This window comes from Habropoda laboriosa, unplaced genomic scaffold, assembly GCF_001263275.1.
Source record: "Habropoda laboriosa isolate 0110345459 unplaced genomic scaffold, ASM126327v1 scaffold2, whole genome shotgun sequence".
Lineage (NCBI taxonomy): Eukaryota > Metazoa > Arthropoda > Insecta > Hymenoptera > Apidae > Habropoda > Habropoda laboriosa.
The window spans coordinates 5,480,887-5,505,516 of record NW_017100190.1 but is presented as its reverse complement, the minus strand read 5'-3'; the positions used below and the strand labels follow the sequence as shown (position 1 = coordinate 5,505,516).

The following is a 24,630-nucleotide window of genomic DNA, read 5'->3' as shown; positions in this document are numbered from 1 at the left end:
TCGAGCTGCCAATCGCGATACTCGTGGAGTTTGGAATCGATATCCGCCTGCTCGAAATCATGCGGCGGAGGTGAGTGGCGGTTGGGTTTAGGGAAGTTCATTCGCTCAGAGCACTTACAATTAGTTTCTCTGGGGCTAGTCCATTTACATCGGGCGCTGGGAGCAATGAATTCTAATGAACTTCGAGCCCGCGGAATCGTTAAGCGTTTCTGGGGCCCTTTGCCCAAATTAATAACGACTACTTACGCCGGTTCGTTTCCCCACCTATCGCTGTGTTACGCCCTCCTTGTCGAGATTGCTTCGCTCCTTGCGCGCTAAGATGCTGTTCCGTTTCTCTGTTCTTCTCTCCTGTGACTACAACGACAGAGAAGATCCTTGCAACATTTGTATTTGATCCTCTCGTCGAGACCTTTTTCTATGCACTCGAACGGAGCCACTTGAAACGATCGTTTAGGTTGACGATAGAGCAGACGAGAGTGTGGAAAGATTTAAGAGGAGATTTCGCTGTTTTTTCAAATGGAGATATACACCGTCTGTGGGTAGGATGATGCTCTACGTTCAGCTAAATTCAACCGTCGTAGATTTTCATAACCAGACTGTTTTCGACCGTCTACCGCGAGATGAGAACGAAATGCTCGGTGATACGGAGAGAAGCTTTTATTCGTTGAACGTCAATTCGATGACCCTTTGTTCCAGATTTTGATAAATCGGTGAATCAATCAAAACTGTCTTGTTTCGTTAATAATTTGTTGCGTTAAACCGATCTAATCGAACGCTCTTCGAACGTTGAAACGTGGGGAAGAAATCGCGTTACGTTTAAGTATCTCATTCTAGAATTGAAATGGGCAATTTCACGGTGAACGATTCGAAATCGTAGTAGAACTTCGCCAATAATTATCCACTTGTCGGATCAATTTTTAATGGCTGTGTATGTTAGCGTTAGCCATTCGCTACTTTAATATTACATACGTATATATGTTTAATACCTGCGACGTGCTAATTCTGTTATCTATACACGTCATATAAAATGCATAATCTTCGTATGTCAATCGGGTCTTCGTGAATTGGACAAATTGAATTAATCGCGGTAGCTTTTAGCGGGGTAGAATGAGCGGAGTACATCTGTATCTTCGGTATTTCTCCGAATTTCAGTCATAAATTTTGAGAAAACATTCTTAACGTATATAATAAATAACGTAAATTTGAAAATATGCAAAATCTCTCCTTGATAAAAATTACGCGTGTACCGTGTAAGGCTGATAAAAGCACAGATACCAAGAGTGAAACCAAAAATAAGTAAACAGCAAAAGTATGAATATTCCGCGAGGCGAGATCCCTGAGTCTTAAATTTTAGCCCAAAAAATTTATCACATCTGCTCGATTTTCTCTGGAAATTCTCTGGAAAAAATATCGTCCGGAAAACATGTCAAGTAAAATAAACTCACGGCTCTCCTCGAGGAGGATCTCCTTTTCCAAGCGCGGCACGATCACAAGGTAAAATACGATTCCTCTTTTCCCATCAGGCTTCAAGATAGCGATGGCAGTGTGCAAGGCCATCGGGCCAGCGGAGAGCGTAGTGGACGACAGCTATTGCGATCCGGACAACCGACCAGAGAAGACTCTGATGCCCTGCAACACGCACCCTTGCACCGCAAAGTGAGTACATACTCCCGTGAAGACTCCGGGTCTGTCCGTGTTCCGTTGAAGAACGTTAAATCGACGCGGTGGATTTTTCGTATCCGAGGTGAAACCCGAAAACACGGGTTACGCGAACTCCGGGTACAAAGGGTTGCACCGTCTGACAGATTGTTCGCGGATTTTTGCACGCGCTACGGATCGCGTGTTTGTACGCGTTTGCTACGGGAGAAAAAGTTGACCTCGTCGAAGACGACGTTGATGCTCCATGTCGGGATTTTTATTCGTTTCTCTCTCTTTCTAGATCGGGAGAAAAAGACTCGATCTTATGTCTCTGCTCGAGAGACCGACGGCTTTGACCAGTAGCGATTGAGTTTTTTAAAGGGTGATGACTTGACGAGCTTTTTACCGCGACTTTCTTTGACGGTATGGAGATATTAGTGGTATTCTTCTTTGAGAGGGTGTTCTCGAGTATGAAGTTTTTATTGTTTGAACTATTGGTGAAAATTCTTCCTTGATGAGAGATATTGTCGAGAGCACGGTGGATAATTTTGTGGTCTGTTGGTGCTAGCTTAGGAATTGAGGAGATAGCGAAACGGAGTAAATTAATTTAGAAAAAACCAGTGTGAAAAATTATTAAACTTGTCTATAGATGACACTATATTCTTACATTTTGGTTAGAGAATATTAACGATTATGAGATTTCATTTTTCAAGAAGTCATCGGACACTACCGCACCAGACTGCAAAAAATTCGATTCGAGCGCTGAAGTTGAAGGAGTGAAAACACGAAGGCAAACGTTCTGAAACAATTCAGTTAGTCTACGTGCAACTTCATTAAAGCTTTTCTAATCGCGAAAGCTGGTCAGAGATTGAGCGTTTCGGTTTTACGAGCGTACCAGGGAGGAGGAATGTTTGACTCGTGCGGCACGTTCGCGCAGCTGCTCGAAATTCTCGTATTTTCCACGTGCTATTCGCGAAATCGGAACTTCCACTTTTGGGATTAACGCCGGCCAATCTTCCTCTCTCTCCCTCGCCAATTTCCTCGCCGCGGCCGCGGACAAAGCAAGCAAGCAGTCCCGATTATTGTTAGACATGCCGTGTGTCTGTGGTGGACCTGTTCCACGTGCACACGCGTATGCACCGCACAGAAATGGATACGACGGCCGTGTAGACTCGCAATACGGGCTTGGAAACGATGGACCAGGAGCTTTCAAGCGTAGGGCCTCTTTCTGAAAGAGAACTGGAAAAACAAGCCCTCCCTGGTCCATTCCACCCTAGAAGAGAGAGACACACATGTTCAGTTCTACGTCGAATGCACCGATTCCGAACACTTTACCCGCGAGAATCGCTCGTTGAATATCGAAACGTATCGTGTACCCTCTTACTAACACAGTGTTCAATTTTTCCACTTTTTCCTTTCCAATTTTATCCAACTGTTCGTTTATTCCTCGTGAGAACGTCACACGTTCGCTGTTCTACAAGAAGTCTCAAACTCTTTCTTCCATCCACTCTACACAGTCAAAGGTGTCACAATAGCGTGAAAATGTTAAACACTTCAGCCAATCAACCATCGAAACATAAACGTTTCCATGAATAAATTTTCCATTAGATCGGAACATTTTGAATGAAAATCGCTAATCCCGCGCATCGATTTTCCCGTCGCGCGTAATTACAACGACGTCTTCCGTTCTATCGAAATTCCAGCGTCATTTTCCACCCGGCTCGTCGCTCTTCATTAACCAAGCCCCGATAAAGGAGGAGAGCTGGAAAAAGGCGCATCACGAGCTCGCTGTTCCCTCTTTACGTCCTTCGTCTAAGGGCCCGTTTGACGTCGCGAGCATTTTTCATTTTTTACCGAAACGTCGATTCGCGCGTGTCGTGAAGGTAAGAAACACGGGGCCAGCGAACGAGCAGAGATAACTCTCGAGCAAACAATTCGTCCCAACGATATGACTGTGTTTTTCCAAGGTGGTCGAGACGAGAAAGTGTGCTCGTTCCTCGCGGCGATCGCGATCAGAATCGCCTTGTAAGAGTGATTCCGCGAAACGATCCCTCGTCTGCCCGTAAAGCAAGAGTATCGTTGAACGAGCTCTGTCCCTGAAAAACTTATTTAAGGGGAATTCCTCGACTTTTATTCCGTGGAATCTTCCCCGACGTAGTTGTAGAAACAACTACTCCGCTGTTCCGCTCGACGATCCTCGACCGTGTGCTGCTGATGCGCACTCTTCGGCGATACGAGCCAACGCAAGGAAGAAACAAGACGGTTTATTTCCCGCGGCCACGGTATATACACCGGCGTGTATACCTTTGTTCTTACCACGGTGGCCCGCGTAATACAGAAATTCGTGGCGATTTATGGCCGACCGGGGAAGATTCGCCGGGTAGAAATTCGAAAAATTACGAAGCTTAGGGAACCTTCTGTAGACACGGCGATAAAGGTTACGATTCGAGATTCTTTCGTTACGCGAATTTCACTTGAGAAATGTCTAAAAAACAGAGTTTGCCGTCTGAGAGAATTACAGAGAAATTATTTATTTTCTGTAGAATGTTTCGTGAGCAATTTCTCATTTCTCTATTAGCGAAATGGAGTATTTCCCGAATCAGTTTAAATTACATTTTGTAGCGAATTTCGGTAAAGAATCACTTCACGGGGCTCCTCGAACGGTCAGATTGGAAAGACAAACTTATTTCTCTGATTCATAACACGAACAGTCCACGGGGGGGGCTGAAACTGTTCGCGATAAAGCGTAACGATCGGACGGGATAACGAGAAGGAAAACGGGGGGAGGGATGCAACGTCCCGAGGATATTTTTTCGAAGAAACAATCTTAGTTCTCGGAACGATACGGCCTGTTCTTTGTCCGGATAAAGGAAAGGGGGATAAAAAGCGGCGCTTTAAAGCTCGCCCCCGATGAGAATCGTTCTACGGACGAGCAGACACTACGTCGGCGACGAAGTTCGGACAGAAAAGACAAAAGAAGAAGAAGAAAATAAAAAAAAAGTACGCCGCCACCGCCGCGAACCATTCTTACTGGATATACAGCTCTGCTGAAAACGTAGCACGTCGTTGAAATCGTGCAGAGGCGTGTGTATATCGAACCTGTTCCTTTGTGATCAAAATTATGGTTCAATGTCCACGAAAGCCTCTCGCCGATCGACGCTTATCCCCGCTGTATTTGTCCCTCACCTTCCCTCGTCCCTTTATGCTACCTTTCTCTGTATCACACACTCGATATTGCAGGGATTAACTGTAACAAATCTCTACCGTGTGTGAAGTTTTTTAATTTCGATGAAAGGACCGAACCGTCTATTTCGATCGAAACACCAAGAAGAGAACGAGGGAAGAAAGAATAGAGCTTAGTGCTCCAAAGAGAAATCTGTTACCTCGCCACAAACGGAAACGATTTTTTTCTTCCTTCTCTAAAGACACCCCTTTCTTCCTGTTTCAAGCGTGAACTCGCGTTCGCGTGAATTCAAAATGTCCGACAGTCTCTCCACGAGGCAAAAGAGAAAACGCTGCCTTTTACTTCGTTCGGTGGTGCGTGGCGAACCGAATCGCGAAACGAATCTCTCCTAATGCGCCGGAAATTTCTTGAAATTAAGTCGAGACCGGTTGTTCCACGTTTTATACCCCTCGATTTCCGCGGAGGAAACACGCGAACAAAGAACTGTTTCACGGGGCTAATTTATGAAAATTTCGTCAAGCGAACGTCTCTCGGTTGTCCCTGACTTCGCTGTTTAACGTTATTATATGCAGCTCAGGCGAGGAAACTTCGCCACTTGGATGATGCACATAGCCGGCAACTCTACCGGTTAACGCTGCACCAACCAGAATCTCGAGTGGCTCGGGTTACTCGAACTCGCGTTTAACTTTCCGCAAGAGGCGAGTCACGCGACCGATTCGCGCCACCTTTTCCTTCCTGGAACTGCTCGACCTTATGAGGATGCTTCTCGAACGCTGGTTCCTTGCTCTTTCAACGCAAACACTGGCTAGTGTAATTAATTAATAGAAAATACCAGCAGAAACTGAGAATCGCGAATACTTCCCTCTCGCCCTCCATTTTGTACCATTTCTACTTTCTAAAAATTGCAGCAGAAAGCTGAAAGTTACACTCGTACCTCGAAAAAGAATTGAAACTTTTCCTTTCTTAGTTACCTACGAAAAAATATTCCCAAACTTAACCTAATTTCAAACGTCTCAGAATGGTGGATCCCCTGAAACCTCGAAGCGCCCTACCATAACCTCAAAAATCTCTTTAAAATAAAAAGTAACCCTTGTCTCTCGCGCAAAGGTACGAACCAGGGGAAAAAAGCATTTGAAAAGAAATAAGGTTACGCGAGTAGGGGCAGAATCGTCGTAATTGGACCATGAATAATTTAACGTATGACGTTGTTCGTTAATCGTGGAATATTTGCGTTGCGTTCCTTCGATTGCCAACGATCGATCGGAGCGAAGGGTGGTCGCGAGGGGTTGAAAAATCTCACAGCGACGAGTGTTCGCGCGTGTGTGCGAGTTGGCTCCGTAGTAAGAGGGATTTTGCAAAGTTAACGGGCCACGACGGTTAATAAATCACCGGTGGAGTGGGCCTCGTCAACGGTAAATTGGTGCTAATTGGCCCGGCCGAGAATTTAGTTTAATTCGGTTGAGCCAGGCCAGGCAAGTGGTCGACGTTTCAGCCGTCCCCCAGGAGAACCAGGGGATTCCTAAACCGCTGCCTGGCCGCAACTGTGTATTAAGCCACTGAATACTTCACCAGCTATTATTCCATGTCGCGTTAGGGATACAGGCCCAATTAAATTCTATTAAGCGTTTTCCGGCACGTTTCACGATCAATCCAACGATCCGGCTGCCTAACGATCGATCCTAACCAGGACACTCGTATACAACGTCCGCTCTGTATAATTTCTGTACCGGTTAAGAGAGGCTAATTAAACATCCAGTTGACGGTTCTATGCTATAAACAGCATTAAGGTGAACCTGAACGTTTCCTATATTACGTTTCACCGTGGTAATATCAGGGAAATATCTCAAGTGGAAAGATAGTTTAAATTAAAAAGTGGAAGTTACCTGCCACGTGAGAGAAGGACAAATCAGAGTCCACGAATGTGACGTTTTTAGAATGAATTTTACTATATGCAGATAACAGGTGAAGTTTTCTTCTCGACCTATTTTCAGTTAGCTCTTGCAATTAATTAGCATCAGAGAGAAAGATTTAGCATAGTTGATACGGAGATAGGAAGGCTTTATTAGAATCGAACGCGTTCGTCGAATGTATGCCGCCGCGGAGCATTTAGGGGTGGCTTTCATGCACGGACAACGCTGAGGGAAATAATCGACGAGGTATGCGGACGTATCGAGATGGCCGGTACACGTGTTACACAGGGGAAATGTGTGGAACGCGTATCGAGGAAAAGTTTCATGCTCGTGGGGCGATCGATGGATTCGTCTGGCGACTCGCGAACACTTTCGCCTGGCAAACACGCGATGTAAGCGGAAATTGAAAAAGTCCATGGCGATTAATGTTGCTTCGATTGCCTAGAGAAGCTTTTTCCTGCTTTTATCGGCTATCATTTCTCGAATCGACTGTTTTCTATTTTCCCTTTCTTTTTCTTTCTCTCCTGTGAAATCGGACCTGAATCCTTTCCACGGTGATTTTCCACGATAAGAATAGCACGCTGATCATTACGAAAAAGAGAGAGAGAGAGAGAGAGAGAAGTGAAACGTTGTTCTTTTTGCTTTGTCAATTTAAAGCCGCGGTATATTCGACGTCGATCACTTGTTCGCCGGTAAATTTCCGATAGGAAATTCCATCGAACGTGTCGAAAAGCAACTTTCGATCAGTGAGAAAAAGCTTCTAGTCGCAGTAGTAGCCGGCAATTAGCCAGGCGTTGTAAATATCGAACACTTCGATCGATGCATTCTCATCTAAGATTTGTACCCGAGGATTTTTCAACCGCGATAAAAACTCTTCGATCGCGGTATCAAAGATGACTTCCGGTGGAACGGGAGAACCATCGTTGAAGAGGGAAGCTCTCGATTTTAATTCAATTGTCGAGCCTTTTTCGAGCGGTTCCCAAGTACCTGTGCGAGACTCGTGTAATTCGGATTTCTCGGACCTTTAAAAATATTAAAAATCGCCACCATAGCGTCTGTGACCTAGGGTCGCCGCTCTTTCCTCCTCGTCGACGAAAATATTCCCGCTTGTTGGGAAAAAGGCGTGCAAATATTAGGATTATCGAATGTTCACATAAATTTCAAGCTTCCCAGAACTCTCCCAAATTTTTCCTTATCCACAAAAACAATGGGTTAACAATTATCTCGTAAATCGTGGAATTTTTAACTCGAGAATTTTATTCGTAAATGTTACAAAATCTGAAAACTCGGTAAATTCGATTTAACAAGACAGATACTTCAAACACAATACGAATTCATTTCACGTTCGGGAAAAATTCGGGGGATGAATATTCCGGAAGTAAAGCGCAAGAAACAGCAATATCGAGCGCGAACTTATAAACGCGGAATGTTACGTAACAACCCAGTTTCCCCGCTATCTCGACCTGCTCGCGTTTCAATTGATTCTTTTTACGTTTCTAGATGGGTAGCCGGCGAGTGGAGTATGTGCAGCGCTAGCTGCGGAGGTGGATCGAGGACCAGGGCGATTTTCTGTACGGAGGAGAACGGCAATGAGACTACGAAGGTAAATAAGAGCCTGGAGCAGAGGGATAATTTAAATATCGTGGAATCCCTTTATATTAAATTCCCGGATTTTTGGCTCGAATCCCACCCTCCTTTTTGTACCATCCGCCGGGGAAAACACGGTACACCAAGCGTTCTACCGAGTGGCGCCACGAAAAAAGCGAGGAGAAAATAGAAGATGTCGTGGATGAAATCGATCAGATTTTATTCTCACTGTAGATACACGTGGGGGATGATTCTCCCCCATCCTGAAAGTTCAATGTTTCGTCGGTATGTACATACTCGTCCGGCGTGGATTTATAGTTACGAAATGTACCTTTCGTTGTATGGATACGTATATATGTATATCAAGCCAGGTCACGATAACGATAACGTAATCGAAAATTCATTCGGTTTTATCGCCGAGAATTTCATTCCCCTTCCTGGGCGATATCGAATCTTTTACGACTCGTAATCCACGCGACACCGGTCTAAAACTGACTAATGTGAATCCTGACGAATCCACGTCGCGGTCTACCTATCGCCGGTATAAATAGGTTAATCATTTTCCACGATCTTCGAGACTTTACGTCTCTAACAAGTTAAGGACTGTCGCGTAGATACGCGTCTGATCCATCCATCCGTTCGTCCATTCCTCCCCTCCTCGGCGATGCTTACACGACGACAGGCCTTGCAAAACCCACGAACCCTAACCCAGTTCGGTTCGTTTAAACTCCAAGGGCCGCTCGCGGTTCTCTGTCAACCACCGTAAAATCCTCTCATCCGAGACTCGACGAAAACGCCACGGGAACGTAGTACCCACTAGCTAGAAATACGTATGTATGTACATACGTAGGTATGTACCAGTTAGACACCGTGTATCGCGAGGATTTACATCTTCTTCTATGTTGGTCCCCTCTGTGCCGCCGCCGAGGAACGGTTAGATGATTCTCTGGATGGTAATAGGGGACGTAATGGGCGTAGTAAGGAGATGCGATACACGTGTGATGGATGCTTTGTAGAGCATGTGTTCCTTAGGATGTACGATTGCTATTAACGCTTTTGGGATTTTCTATCGATTAACGGCGACGACTTGTCGTTGAAACGAAACGATGAAATGTACGAATGTTGTCAAAAGATTCAATTGTTTCAAATTATTTTTTTAGAACTTCTTATTTACCTATCGATCATCCGTCTGCAACAGACACTAAATTGAGGTCAATCTTTATTCGAGTATGAAAGGGTTGGGAAAACATGTCAGAACCGAATGTGTGACAAGATTAAATACTTGAAAGTGTACGAAAATAACGTGTCAAATGAAATTACTTGGAATTGCTCCGACGCAAGAGCACCTCCTCTATAAACCAAATCTGATAAGAGCTTTAAATCTTTATCGTTCCAGCTGCCAGACCACAAGTGCAGCAGCACACACAAGCCCCGTAACCAGGAGACATGCAACACCATCTCTTGCCCCATGTGGGAGACCAATAAATGGAGCGAGGTGAGTATAAGGCAATCTCAGAGACCGGAACTGCGATCCCCGCGCGACCCGTGGACATGCAAAACGAGCAGAAGGAGAGTTACCCGTGCAGACAGACGAGACTCGTTCGCCTGACGCTGGAATTTAGGGCTCTACGAAGTGCCACGTGGAAAGGTGTATTTATTGCCACATAGTGTGACGGTCCTTCGACCTGCAGGAGGTTTCAGTCAGACTGTTATTTATTATCGTCTCAAGATGAATCCTCCGGCGGAGTCGGTAAATCGGTGGAATCATCAGCTCGTTTCTCACGTCTTTTTCGTCTTTTACCTTAAAAAAATCGAGGAGAAGTGCACACGAAATTTGATAAATTCTTCGCTAGATCCTCCAACGAAATCGGTAAGTCGAAGGAATCGTGAGTTAGTTTCTCACGTCTCTTTCGTTTTTTATCGAAAATAAATCGTGCATATTCGAGAAGAGATAGGATCGAGAAGAAGCGTATTCGAATATTGATAAATTCTCGACGCGCGAACAATACGGGTTTTCGGGTCAGGCCGATAAACGCGCGCAATTTCACGTGGAATAAACACGGGGGAATAATTTCTATCTGGCGGGGTTAACGTCGTTACACGAGTTAGACGGACCTTTTGTCTCTTAAAAGGACGTTAACGGGTTTCGAGGATGAGGCAGACGAACGTGTAACCATTCTCTATCCTGTTATATCTGTCTATTCGTATCAGGAAATCCGATTTCCTACGGGAACAGTAAACAGGTCGGGCTGATTGTTGCAAAGGGAAATGAAACTCGTTCTACAATTTGCTTTGTGCGAGCCGAATGTTTTGTTACCGCGTTCTCGCTACGCGGCTGAACGTCGGCCCAAGCAGCGACGGGAATGCAATTTTACGTTTCTTCTTCCCTTTGACCGGCGTGGAATTTTGAACAGTGCCGGTCGAATCGTTCGTAGAGAGAAAAAAAGAAACAAAGTAGAAAAAAAAAGAAGCAATATTCACCTTCTTTTCGGATCCACGTTGCAAACCAGTAGAGAACATTTCGTTCGAGTTAGAAGTTCTACAAGTACGTGGATATCGACCATTTTAGATATGAAATACGTAGGATGCGGAGGAGTTCAATTAAGCATCGTATAACGAGTGAAACATCGATTTTTCGGAGGAAAATTTCTGTGTGGAACTTTCAAATTACTTTAACTCCACGAACGTCCGTAAAAAGCGGTAACTTTCAAAGTGGAAATGTCGTTGAAATGAAAAGCGCAGAAAAAAATAAAAAGGGGGGGAGGGGAATACAACAAAATTAGCACACCAAGGGACCATCGTTCAAAGTCCTTTAGAGAACTTTCTCTCGCCCTTGCCAGAGAGCAAACGGCGAAACGAGCCGCGAAACAGTTTCCTTCGCGCCAGTAATTTTATATCCGGTTCCGCCCTTCGGTGGTCGGAAAGCACTTAATTTGCTCAAACATTTTTGCCTCCTTCTCCTCCTTCTGCAACCCCAACCGTCTAACGACATTAGCACCCCGGCAAAAGCGTCGCTTCCAAAGAACTTCTCGTTGGGGGCTGTGCGCGAGCCAGAAATACACTGAAATCGGATTTTCTCGAAACGAGAGCAACTCGACCGAGCATAACCGCCACCGCGGATCCACCAATAACCCGTGGAAAAGGCGACACGTTTGAACACGTAAAACTGGGAATCAGAAAATGTAGAGAAATTTTCACCTTCGTGACGCCGATTTCCGAGGTGCCTAAGCTTTCCGTTCCGCGATAAATGCGCAGTCTGGTTACACTTGCCGCTTCATCCTCTCCTCCCTTCGTAGTGTCTTCTACGCGAAATTTCTTCTTTCCTCTCTCTCTGTGCCTCCTTCACAGAATCTTTTGAGTCTCTTTGAGGACGTTCCAGGCCGCATCAGCCCACCGACACCAAACAGGACAATTTAGTCGTCAAATAACCCTCTTCTCTCCCTCTGTTTCTCGCTCTCACGCGCGAGCGTGTCATCCCTCTCGATGCCTTGTGCAGGAAAAAAAAACGGACACGCCTTCGTCTCCTGGCAAGCTCCTCCTCGGCAGTCTCGTTGTTGAAAGGACGAAAAAACGCGTGGCCCTCGAGGGTCGTTTCGAGTGGAAAAACGAAGGGGCGAGAGTAGGGTATGAATATAACAGGGACAAGAAATCGAAGGGGAGAAGAAGAAAAGTGTTTTCAATAAAACGAAGCTCGTACCCATCGCGATCAACCGGTGAACCAAAATGAAATGTAATATAAATGAAACACACGGAGAGAAAGGAAATACTTTCGCACACGTGAGTGTCTCCGATGAAACAGCGGAAGGTAAAGAGGAATAAATTATACTTATACCACGAAAAAAATAGAAGGAGAATCTCGAACGATTTCGCGGGACATTTAACGAGAGACGTTTCGCGAGGGTTGAAAGGCCAGAACGGTAGCGAGCAGAAGACAAATGGACGGAGAGGGAAAAAAATAGCAGCGCGATAAGAGGTTCGAGAGGAGAGGCGGAAGAAAGCGAGAAAGGCGCGCGAAGAAGAGGGTAAGAGGGTGCATTCTCGTGGAAAATGCCTCGCGTTGCTCCACGAATTCATCGTTCCCGATTGCGTTCGTGGTGGACCTCTGTGTCACATAAACACACACACATACACGTGTATATACGTATACACGTAGAAACGGGAGTGCAAATCGATTCGAGACACGGCATCAAGAGGCTCGCCGCCAAGTGCGTCGCCGTTGCAGCCTGCAGCCATGCACCACACCACTACAAACTACCTACCATTTCACGTCGACGTTTCTACCAAATTCGTACGCGTTTCCCCGCGTAATAAATGCGATTCAGATACAGAGGATGCACATTGTAGAAGGTTCGAACGACTCGGTGGCGCCTATGCGAGTTTCGGGGTTCGTTTTGGCACGATGCTCGATGACCGACTCTCTTCCTCTCTCTCTCTCTTCGCCCTCTTCTACCGCTCTAACATTCGCCGCCATTTCTTGCCCGGTCGGACAACTGTGTCCCGAAAAGCGCGATATCTGCTGGAAGCATTCCAGACATTTGGTTTCGAGGACGACCGATTTCATGCGTTTATGGAAATTTAAGTCCCTCGCTTCTCTACCGGTCCTCCTCCTCCTCCTCCTCCTCCTCTTGGATTTCATTTCGATTCTGTTTCAACTTGACGCATTGAAAACTTCTCTCTATCTCTCCCTTTCTCCGTACATTGTCTCGTTGTTACGTACGAGCGTACGATAATTGTGAAACTTCGGGACTTTTGTCCGCTCGTTAGTTCCTCGGTTGACCATTACGGAACATCCCACGGAGAGAGAAACACGCCAGGAAATTAAGAATTGTTAACGAAAAAGGAGGAGATTTATACAGGACTAGATTCGAACGTGCGATTATTAAACGTGTAAGAATTACAGATGTCGAGGATGGGATACCGTGGAATTGTATGACGACCGTTTTCTCAGGTGGAGGAAATTAAAGTAACTTCTCCTCGTGTAACGCCACGGCGGCGGCCGGAGATCGTTTCGTTTATATTCAGAGACAAACTGGAAACGGTAAGAAAGTTCTGGGAACGATAAAATTTTACAACATCGTATCTCAGTGTGGCGGGCGCGAAACAAGGGAAGCAACCATTCCCGAATGCAACGGCCAAGGTAGAAAAGTGACTCGGTTCGGCGGCAGCTCCGATGTAACCTCTGAGCTGCGGGAATAAGGCTGCAATAAGAGGTGCAAAGAGACACAACAATAAGGGACAAGTTGTACGCGAGAAGGTCGCATCTTTCTTTTTCTCTTGCTCTTTTTGCTCGAGGACGAACGAACTTTCCAACTGGTACACGCGAAGTGGGAAAAATCAACGGGATTCCCGACGGAATCCGGCGAGTGGAGTTATGCTTTATTCATGAGACCCGCTAAATGCACTCGCGCATCCCAGATACGTATTTATTACTGTTACTCCCCGATACGTAGAAAGCACGGCGATATTTTCGCGAACCGTGCGGACTCATAATGGCGGCTCACGGTAACGACGAATCGCGCGCGGAATGCTTCTCTCGCCACGGAATATTTTAAGATCCGCGTCCCAGATAAAGAAGTAAAACGACGGACGAGGGACAATAAGGAAGGAGGAAAAAAATTTCTCTCAGCTGCAAATTGAAAGTTAAATTTCGTTTCCTCTCCGCGAGAAGATTACCGGTTCTAACAGTTTGTTTTCTCCCGCTGGACGAGGAGAAGGACGGAGTCGCTCGAAACGTTGTTAATTTAATGCCGCGACTATCTCTCTCTCTCTCTAGAATACGGCGAATGGGGAATTGTTTCGACGTCGAATAGTCGCAACGAATGGACCTGTATATACATATATACGTACCGAGGAATAGAAATTTAAGATGGAAGTTACTTGGAAGCTGATGGAGAATTTGCTATACCGTTCGAAGGTTTTCGAAGAATTCATTCGAAGTTGATAGTACACTGGAGGTAATCTGAGCGTTGATCTTCCAGTCGATAGAATCGTTGGATTCGAGGATCGGAGTTTATTACGCAGAATACTTGGGGGGGCGAACAATCTAGTCGCGTATATGAGAAGAAAAGGGTCGATATGATTTACGACGCTTCGTTCTTCGATCGATACAGACAACGATCGCCTTTTTCGCTACACGCACTGAAAACCGAATAAAGAAAATCTTAAAGCGGTGGTATATCAGAATGATATTTACCGCGAAAGAGTAATAGCTTCGTTTTGTAATCTATCTGTACGATCGAATTCGTAGAATCGAAAAAGATTTACAAGCTGATAAGAACGTGTATACCTACTAGAATCTTTAATGAGAAATTTTTGACGTTGAGAGAAAACAGAAGGGAGGAAAAAAAAAGTAGGAAAATAGCAAGCGAACGATACGACATCTCGTGCTTATCAGGCCCGATAAGACAGCCGGTAAATAGCGTGCTTTCGATGGCGGTACGAAAATATCCGTCGTCACGTGTAAGGAAAAGTGTGCGCAGCATGATTTACGGCTCATCTCATGCTTGATCGATACACAATGGCCTCGCTCCGGCTGACGAAGGAAACGGTGCAGGCTGCCAGAGAAGCGGAGGAGATGGCGTCGGTATCCTTTTGCTAGCGATACATAAAGGCAGCCCTCTTATACCCGTCAGCACGGTAATGATTTCATCCGAGGCTAGAGAAGAGGAAAGAGAGAGAGAGAGAGAGATGGAAGAAGATGGTGAGAGAGCCACCACCGGAAGACAGGAATTGATAGATTTCTCTCTTTTGTGAGCTCAGGAGCCATGCAAATATTGAACTGAAAGCACAGGGCTCCTTAAAGCACTCCGCGATATCGGACCTCCTTCTCGATGCTTCTGAGGTGGCGAGGGGAAACTGCAGGGTGAGGGGGGCAAGGGACGCGATAGGAAATATACGTCGGGACCGGGTGGAAGTTGGAAAACAGAGGGAGGAAATGAGAAGAGAGAAAGGGAGGGGAAGGAAAAAAAGAAGAAGAAGAAGAAGTAAATAGGTCGGGGGAGGAGATGAAGTGAAAGGAAAATGGAAGAAAACGGAGTCGAAGGGAAGAAAGCGAAAATAGTGATTCCTCGGGTAAAGGAAGGGTGAATCAGTTGACGGTGAATCGAAGAAGTACAAGCGAAAGAAGTAGAAATAAAAGAAGGGTTGGGGAGTGACATAAAGCAAACGACGAGGAGAAAGGGTTGAAACGGATAAAGGAGCGAGAGATGAAAGGAGGAAGCGTGGGGTAAGAAAAACTAGAAATAAATAGGAGAGAAAAAGGAGAAAGAAGAGGAAACAGCGAGTGAGAGGGTACGATGAAACGAGAGGAGAGTGATAGAAGCAAAGAGGAGGAGGAAGAGGTGAAAGGAGAGAGCAGAGTGGCTAAGTCGAGTAGGTTTCCGCTTTTCCCGTTCATGTCACCTTTCCACCTTCGACGTCTTGAACGATAGCACCGGCATCCGGGCTTTTTGTTCATCCTTCTTCTCGCTCGCACTTCTAAACCGCTCAGACCGCTCCCCAGGTTCTTACCTTCCCGATCAGCAGACTTTATTCTGGCTGAGAGAAGTTTGAGGCCACTGTACCCCGTCTTGAACGTTCTACTCTCTTTCTGTCCTTTTTTATCTTCCTCGCTCTTTTACTCACTTTTCCCTCGCTCTCTCTTTCTTGACTGCTTTCTGTGTGAGAAGCGGCGCGCTGAAAATGGTACCTGCCACTTCAGATTCGGCTGCGATTTGGTTCGACATAAAAGCGAATCTGATCGGTCGGGATAAAAGAGCGCGCAATACGGAAGTCAGTATGTCGAGCGAGGAGATTTAAATCGGCTTTCATTTTGCGTTAATCAATTCGATCGAACTTACGAACGTTCACTCTAATCAGATCATTCTATTGGAACTTTCGTGTAAGAGAAGCGAAGTGCAGTATTTATTAGAGTGATAAATACATTTCGATGAATACACGAACCAAGACGATGGTACCTATGTACCTACTTCTTTTCTTTTTTTTTATTTAGCGGTTAAGAGAACGCAATCGATAATTCCCCATCCAATTATGTCTACGTTACATCGTGTTTCACGAGGCTCGTGTATACCGTGACGAAAGGACTGAAAAGAAGAGTTTCTACGTCACAAGCGATCAACGGAAGCAATTACTTCATGTCTTCCGTGACAGGAAGTAAAGAGGTCAGGCTCTATGCTTTGTTTCCGGATTTACAACACGCTGAGAGGAAATTTGCTCGATATTTCTGCATGTCACGCTGCGTGTACGTGCAACCCACATATTCGACAGATAATGAAGCCAGGAAAGTCGCTTTTCGAAACTTGAAGAATGTATCGCGGCTTTGCTTCGCGTATTGTAATGCGTCCTTTGAAAGTGAATCTGGACAGATACGAAACTTCGTTTGCAACAAAAGATAAAAAGAAAACTGTACGACAATTTCATTCTATAACAATATTGAACTGAAAGCACAGGGCTCCTTAAAGCACTCCGCGATATCGGACCTCCTTCTCGATGCTTCTGAGGTGGCGAGGGGAAACTGCAGGGTGAGGGGGGCAAGGGACGCGATAGGAAATATACGTCGGGACCGGGTGGAAGTTGGAAAACAGAGGGAGGAAATGAGAAGAGAGAAAGGGAGGGGAAGGAAAAAAAGAAGAAGAAGAAGAAGTAAATAGGTCGGGGGAGGAGATGAAGTGAAAGGAAAATGGAAGAAAACGGAGTCGAAGGGAAGAAAGCGAAAATAGTGATTCCTCGGGTAAAGGAAGGGTGAATCAGTTGACGGTGAATCGAAGAAGTACAAGCGAAAGAAGTAGAAATAAAAGAAGGGTTGGGGAGTGACATAAAGCAAACGACGAGGAGAAAGGGTTGAAACGGATAAAGGAGCGAGAGATGAAAGGAGGAAGCGTGGGGTAAGAAAAACTAGAAATAAATAGGAGAGAAAAAGGAGAAAGAAGAGGAAACAGCGAGTGAGAGGGTACGATGAAACGAGAGGAGAGTGATAGAAGCAAAGAGGAGGAGGAAGAGGTAAAAGGAGAGAGCAGAGTGGCTAAGTCGAGTAGGTTTCCGCTTTTCCCGTTCATGTCACCTTTCCACCTTCGACGTCTTGAACGATAGCACCGGCATCCGGGCTTTTTGTTCATCCTTCTTCTCGCTCGCACTTCTAAACCGCTCAGACCGCTCCCCAGGTTCTTACCTTCCCGATCAGCAGACTTTATTCTGGCTGAGAGAAGTTTGAGGCCACTGTACCCCGTCTTGAACGTTCTACTCTCTTTCTGTCCTTTTTTATCTTCCTCGCTCTTTTACTCACTTTTCCCTCGCTCTCTCTTTCTTGACTGCTTTCTGTGTGAGAAGCGGCGCGCTGAAAATGGTACCTGCCACTTCAGATTCGGCTGCGATTTGGTTCGACATAAAAGCGAATCTGATCGGTCGGGATAAAAGAGCGCGCAATACGGAAGTCAGTATGTCGAGCGAGGAGATTTAAATCGGCTTTCATTTTGCGTTAATCAATTCGATCGAACTTACGAACGTTCACTCTAATCAGATCATTCTATTGGAACTTTCGTGTAAGAGAAGCGAAGTGCAGTATTTATTAGAGTGATAAATACATTTCGATGAATACACGAACCAAGACGATGGTACCTATGTACCTACTTCTTTTCTTTTTTTTTATTTAGCGGTTAAGAGAACGCAATCGATAATTCCCCATCCAATTATGTCTACGTTACATCGTGTTTCACGAGGCTCGTGTATACCGTGACGAAAGGACTGAAAAGAAGAGTTTCTACGTCACAAGCGATCAACGGAAGCAATTACTTCATGTCTTCCGTGACAGGAAGTAAAGAGGTCAGGCTCTATGCTTTGTTTCCGGATTTACAACACGCTGAGAGGAAATTTGCTCGATATTTCTGCATGTCACGCTGCGTGTACGTGCAACCCACATATTCGACAGATAATGAAGCCAGGAAAGTCGCTTTTCGAAACTTGAAGAATGTATCGCGGCTTTGCTTCGCGTATCGTAATGCGTCCTTTGAAAGTGAATCTGGACAGATACGAAACTTCGTTTGCAACAAAAGATAAAAAGAAAACTGTACGACAATTTCATTCTATAACAAAAACCGCAACTCTATAACGATCTTCGATGGTTCGAATTTCCCGACCAGCTGGATCTTTTTTGAATCGTCCGAACGTTCCAGTGGAACCTTGCAAATACCAGTTAGTATACGAAATTAGATTCCACAGAAGCGTCGCGAAACTTTATTGTTCCTTCGCGCTGACTTTCCTTCGCGTTTTCCCCTATTTCTATGGACTTTATCCTTGCACCGACTTCGGTATTATCTCGCTTCGTATTCCCTCCTCGCCGTGAAAGGCGTGTTCCAAGTAAAGCTGTTCACATTCGCCGAAATAAAGGGTCGAAAATGAAGCGAAGTGTAAAATGGAACTTGGCGTTTGCATGGACGTTTTACTTCCGAGATACTTCATTTCCATGATCCACCGAGAGCGTTCATTGATCCACGGAGAGCGGGAGAGCTTTGTAATTCCCGCTAACTTCTAACCTCTGTATTATCGAGGGTGGGAAAAAGAAACCCTTCCGTTCGTTATTAAAAAAATGAAAAAAAAAACGTAAACGATAAATTTATCAGATTGTTTACCGGTGTGAAACTCATTTTTCACCTGGTTGTGATCGATAGTGTTCGGTGAGCTGCGGTACCGGAGTCAGGACGAGGACAGTCGAGTGCAGGGATTCCGTTGGTTCCATCTCGAAGGACTGCGACCCGGCTGAACAACCTCACGCGGAACAAGAGTGCAAAACAAACATCCCCTGTCCAACATGTAAGTTTTATAAGTTGCATTCCTGTGCGCCAGGCACTGTCTCTCGCGTGTCATTCGAGACTGGCCGCCACTTGGAAGCCTTTCCGATTTCTCGCGTGCGCGCGATTCGAAACGATGCCCGTTGGCCTCTAGCCGGCTCGTCCAACGAGATTATGCGACCGGTGAACTTTCGTTCTCAGACGGCGAGGAAATGACGCAGCCCCTGATGCAGCCGTATCCACCTCCGCCTGTGTCAGAAAAATTGGTCGAACGGCCGATGCCATCGCAATCCACGTAAGTAGATTCCCAGAAAATTGATAAAAACACCACACGCGAGAACACTTCTACTATATACACCAAGAGCAGCAATAATATATTTCATTCCGAGCTGATCCGGAGCTGGTTATTTACAATGTTACACACACAGATCGTCTCCGTAGTGCTTCTCTCACGTCGCTCTCTCTTTCTCTTTCTTTCTCATCTCCCTATCCCATGAACAAAATAACAAAACTCGTACAAGCTAGATAGAAAATCTTCCGTTCTTAAAAGCATTCATTTCTTGACGTCAATTGGTATGTCCCGACAGATATACGATCTACTTTGCCTGTGGCTGGTTGTATCTGAGGTATCCCATTACTGTGTCTCTTTCTACTCTCTATCACTTTAACTCTCTCTCTCTCTCTCTCTCTTTCTTTCGTTTCCCTATCTTTTCTTTTTACTTCTTCTTCTTCTTCTTCTTCTTCAACGAACTTACTTCTTCGTTTCCTCCTCTCACACGCACCCACACCCGTTCTATCTCTGTTTCTCTCGTTTCTATTTCTCCGTTCTTCTTATGTTCTTACTCTCAACATCCAACTACTCCTCTTCCGGCCAACCTCATCCCAAGAGCTTGCAGCGCTTCTTGCTTCCAAGATAGAGCAAAGCAAACCCGGTGTTTACCCTCTTTCTCTCTCTCTCTCTTTCTCACTCTCCCTTCTTCCCGTTGTCGTTGAGTTTTCCTCTGCTTGCAGCGCTTCTTGCTTCCAAGATAGAGCAAAGCAAACCCGGTGTTTACCCTCTTTCTCTCTCACTCTTTCTCACTCTCCCTTCTTCCCGTTGTCGTTGAGTTTTCCTCTGTTCCTCTTTGTTAACCACACCACACCATTACCACTCTCGTCAGTATACTTCTGTCTCTCTCCTTCCTCTCTATCCCTGCCGTGTACTACTTACTCTCTGTACCCCTCGTAGATTCCTCGCACGCTTTTGTAACTCACCGCAAAGCTGCGAAGTCCGTGGACGCTGCTGCTTCTCTCCTCTCTACCCTTTCGGAACGAAATCAGGGCTAAGCGAGTTTCAGAAGCATTCGGTGTCCTCGTCTTCTTGCCAGCCACCACCATCGCCCGTCACTTTCCCCAACGAACGCTTCCATTTTACCCGAGGTTCCCGTTTATCGACCATCCCACACCACTCTTTAACTAAGTTTTAGGCTAGACCAATTCTTCCCGTAGGGCTCGTATTTCTTCTATTTTTCTACCGGACGATATAGCGTTCTTCTCTGTTTTCCTTTCATTTAGCCGAGCATCAAACGTAAGCGCGTCAGCAAGAATATCGCTTTCGCGATAATAGAGAGGAACAGATTCATACATATCTGTCGTATACGAAATTTAATTGCAACGCGTGTTTAATACACGTATCTTTCGATATTCCTTCTCTCGAGAGATAAAACGAACTTTTCCAGCGGAAAGTAACGGTGGAAGAGATGCGACAGGCCCGTTTTCTGCTGACGCGCAACAGTTTTCCAACTTGAATATATGTATACAATCTGTGTATGTATATGTATATGTATATTTCTTTGCTTGAGATTCCGGGAGCTTAATCTCCCCTGTTTTTTAGCTAACTTTTCTCCTGGCTGTGTTGCTCCTAATGCATTTATAGGGATTACGAGATTTACCGTGATTTAATTAGCGCATAACGCGAATGCCGTAGAACAAGCATTAGCATAGACTTACGATGATGATATTACGTAGACTGTCACGTTCGTCCAACACCCCCCTTTAGCTCTACCCCTTTTCCGGCAATGTTTTTCATGTTTTCTGGCCTGCGTGTTATATTCCACCGTAACCCTCGTAGGCTTAGCATGCATAAGTTAGACCGTAGAACTATTCTCGCTCACTCTATCTCTCTTCTATCTCTCTCTCTCTCTCTCTCTTTCTCTCTCCTTCTTTCTCCGCGTAGTTTCAGCCAGATTCCACTTCGTGAACAAAAGAAATAAAAAAGAGAAAACTCGCGCGTCTCTGGCGTATACGAGAAGGTACACGGTGTGCCTTTCCAACGAAATTAAATTGAAAGAACATTAAGATAGTTCGCGAGTACCGGCAGTTTTTCTGTAAAAAAGGGGGAAAGAAAAGAAATAGTCGCTGTTTCGTCTATTGTCCATTGTAGAGAAAAAAAAGAAAAAAGAACGTGAAATTATTCCGAACGAGGACACACGCTGTTGCAAATCGAGAGATAGATCAAAGCGGGGGATAGGTAGAAACCGTTGTTAGAGAAGAAGTCATTGATTGACGGACAAATGTAGGTACACGCGGCGGGTAAGTTTGAATAGAGCCTCCGCGAATGAATCGCGTTCGAATAGCAGAGCAGAGGAGCAATTGGTAGGCGCGATTTAAAATGTAATCCTGGTATAAACGGCTGTTATTTATCCGGTGTAATAGATAACGAGTAACCGATAAATCCTGCGCACGCGATCTACGTTAGTACGATGATCGAAACAGCGACAAGTATTGAAAAAAAGTTACCTCTCGAAATTCTACGAAAAAGATTCAAATTTCAATTCTCCTTTGTCGCTTCTAATCTTTGCCAAATTTGAATACGTGAAAATTCACTTCAGCTTGAAACCTGTGAAAATTAAGACAGGCAGGGCCCAGAAAATTTCAAATCTCGGTCGAAGATCGAAGAGAAATTCGAATCCATGTGAAATTGTAAATTACGGAAATTAGAATATAGCGAAATCTAGAGAATGTAAAGTTCATGCAAAAAGCACAAGCTTCACTTAAGAAATACCTCGAAAGGAGGAGGAATGACTGTATCGTAAGCGAAGAAAAGGGGTGTATCGAGCTCGAATCATCAAACGAACAACCCTCTAGGTTCATCGCAGAGGATTGGTCACCGTGCAGTGTCACCTGTGGCACAGGGGTCCGTCATCGCGAGGTCCGTTGCAAGATATTCCTCGAGTTCAGCCACACGTTCGCCCATCTCCCGGATCGTCAGTGTTCCGGTCCGAAACCGAAGGACAAGGAGAAATGTACGATGCCGTCTTGTAACACGATCGAGAACAATTTGACGTACGGCATAGACACGGTTGGCGACAGCGGATACGCGGAGCCAAGCCTAACAGACACCTACAGATCATCCGCTGGAGGCTCCAGCGGAAGTGGCTACGATGCTGGAATTAAGGTCGCTCCAGGAAGCGACGTGCAGACCACCTACTCCTGGAAGGAAGCTGGCTTCACTCCCTGCAGCGCGACTTGCCTAGGAGGTAAGGGGATACTCTCGTTTCGTAATACGTTGGGAATTAAACGCGTGTGTAAGCAGTAAGGCGAAAGGGAGAGATCTCTCCTGTGTAAGAGAATTTTCTGAATTGCTCCGTGAGGTAAAAGTGGGACAATTTTGTTAACGGAGCAACGCGGATGGAGATGTAATGCAAATTTGGACGGGGGAAAGAAAAAAGTTGAAGAGTGACGCTAGGAGAACACCGACGTTTCTTCACCCTTGAGGAAACTTTTCCTTCGGGGAAAAATAATGAATATTCTCGATGTTTCTCAGAACGAGTTGCATCGACGTGACGGCTGGGGTAAATCCTCTAACAGAATTATCTATCCGCCGTTCTGTAAATATACTATATTCAGCCGGCTCTAATCAACCGCAAACGTAAGTCAGGGAATTATCGGTGATCAGATCAGCAGGGATTAACGGAACGAATCTAGGTTCGTTCCGCATAGAGCGCTTAATTAGCCGGGATAATTCGACGCGATTGTACAATTAACGGTGCACGGCGACGAGTTAGCCGATTGAATCGCATCGGCCCGATAGATTAAAGTCATACGATCTCAGAGTCGACTTATTCGATGCGGAAACGTGAACGTTTCCTATTATCGTCTATCGACGATCGATTCTGTTAATCAAAAAAGTATCATCGATGCTGATTTTTCATCGTTTACCATCAATTTTTCAGGCGTTCAAGAGCTAATAGTGAATTGCGTGAGGGATGATAATGGTAAAACTGTGATGCCTTTTCTATGCACCGCGGAAACGAAACCGGAACCGATGATAAGAATGTGCAACGATCATCCTTGTCCACCTAGGTAACGTATACGTAAAAAATCTTGAAAAAGAATTCTTTCAATTAGAACATTCCTTCCTTTGTCGACGAATTCCTTTCCTCTTGAGTGTCATCTGCGAAAATCGGTAACTGTACAAATGTACAAAAGTTCAAGCATACAAATGGACAGTGTACTTATTGTTAGGTGAAAAGTTCGTTGCTCTGTTCGCGATTAGTCGGTCGTTACCGTGAATTTTTGCCCACAGATGGAATTTCAGCGAATTTTCACCATGCCTGAGCCCGTGCGGGATCGGCATACAGACACGCGACGTCACGTGCATACATGAGGTGACACGTGGGGCTGGTAAGACGGTTCCTGTGCCAAACAACATGTGCCCGCAGCCACCACCGGCGGACAGACAATACTGCAATGTATGGGATTGCCCGGTTCAATGGAGTGTTGGCCAATGGGGCAAGGTACTTTACCTCTGTTCAGTGAATTAAACGACACGGTCGCCTCTCGATCGAACCAACGATTTCACCGACCTCCTCGCAATTAACCCCGGTCTCAACGTTAATTGAATTAAAATCCAGCTCCTCGGAGATTTAGACCGGTAGCAGCGCCGGTATTATTGTAACGGGGGACCATTGTGATCGTAAAGGGGTGAAACGAGAATCGAGGATGATTATTCAAAATTTCATTCAGTATCAGAGACAAATGTAATAGTGAAGAAGAAGAAGGTATTAATGATATGAATGACGTTGTGTTTCAGTGCTCGAAGACCTGCGGAGCAGGTCTAAAGACACGTAAAGTGACGTGCGAGCAAATAATGGCCCAAGGGCGCAAACAGAGCCGCGAGGATCGTGAATGCCCGCCTCAAAAGCCAGCAACGAAGAAACCCTGCAACACCAGAGCCTGCCACGATATAGACGTTGGCTCGCTACCGATAATTACCAGTCAAAACACCACGTACAACCAGACAGACATGAATCAGAAGGTGGACTTGAAGATTGGCGGTATCGCGAAAGTGTTCCGTGGGACATCTTCCATAAAAATTCGATGCCCCGTTAGAAAATTCGACAAGTAACTTTCCTTCTTTCTTTCTTCTTTTGCTATTATATATTCTGCAGAATTGTGCTACCTTCGACGTTCAACTTGCGTTGAATTTTGCAGAGCGCAAATCGTATGGACCAAGGATAAGAAAGAACTGAGAAAATCGAGAAAGTAC

The 24,630-nt window shown here is 45.3% G+C and overlaps 1 protein-coding gene across 1 annotated transcript in view; it reads left to right on the top strand.

Moving 5' to 3' along the window:
- Positions 1-24,630, top strand: part of LOC108580169 (ADAMTS-like protein 1) — a 27,758-nt gene continuing 3,128 nt past the window's right edge. The window contains 11 exon segments of the mRNA XM_017943858.1: positions 1-70; positions 1,524-1,656; positions 8,233-8,335; positions 9,716-9,814; positions 18,981-19,122; positions 19,302-19,395; positions 22,227-22,618; positions 23,315-23,444; positions 23,668-23,878; positions 24,175-24,485; positions 24,576-24,629. Of these exon segments, the coding sequence (XP_017799347.1) occupies positions 1,538-1,656; positions 8,233-8,335; positions 9,716-9,814; positions 18,981-19,122; positions 19,302-19,395; positions 22,227-22,618; positions 23,315-23,444; positions 23,668-23,878; positions 24,175-24,485; positions 24,576-24,629 (1,655 nt within the window). The 5' untranslated portion in view covers positions 1-70; positions 1,524-1,537.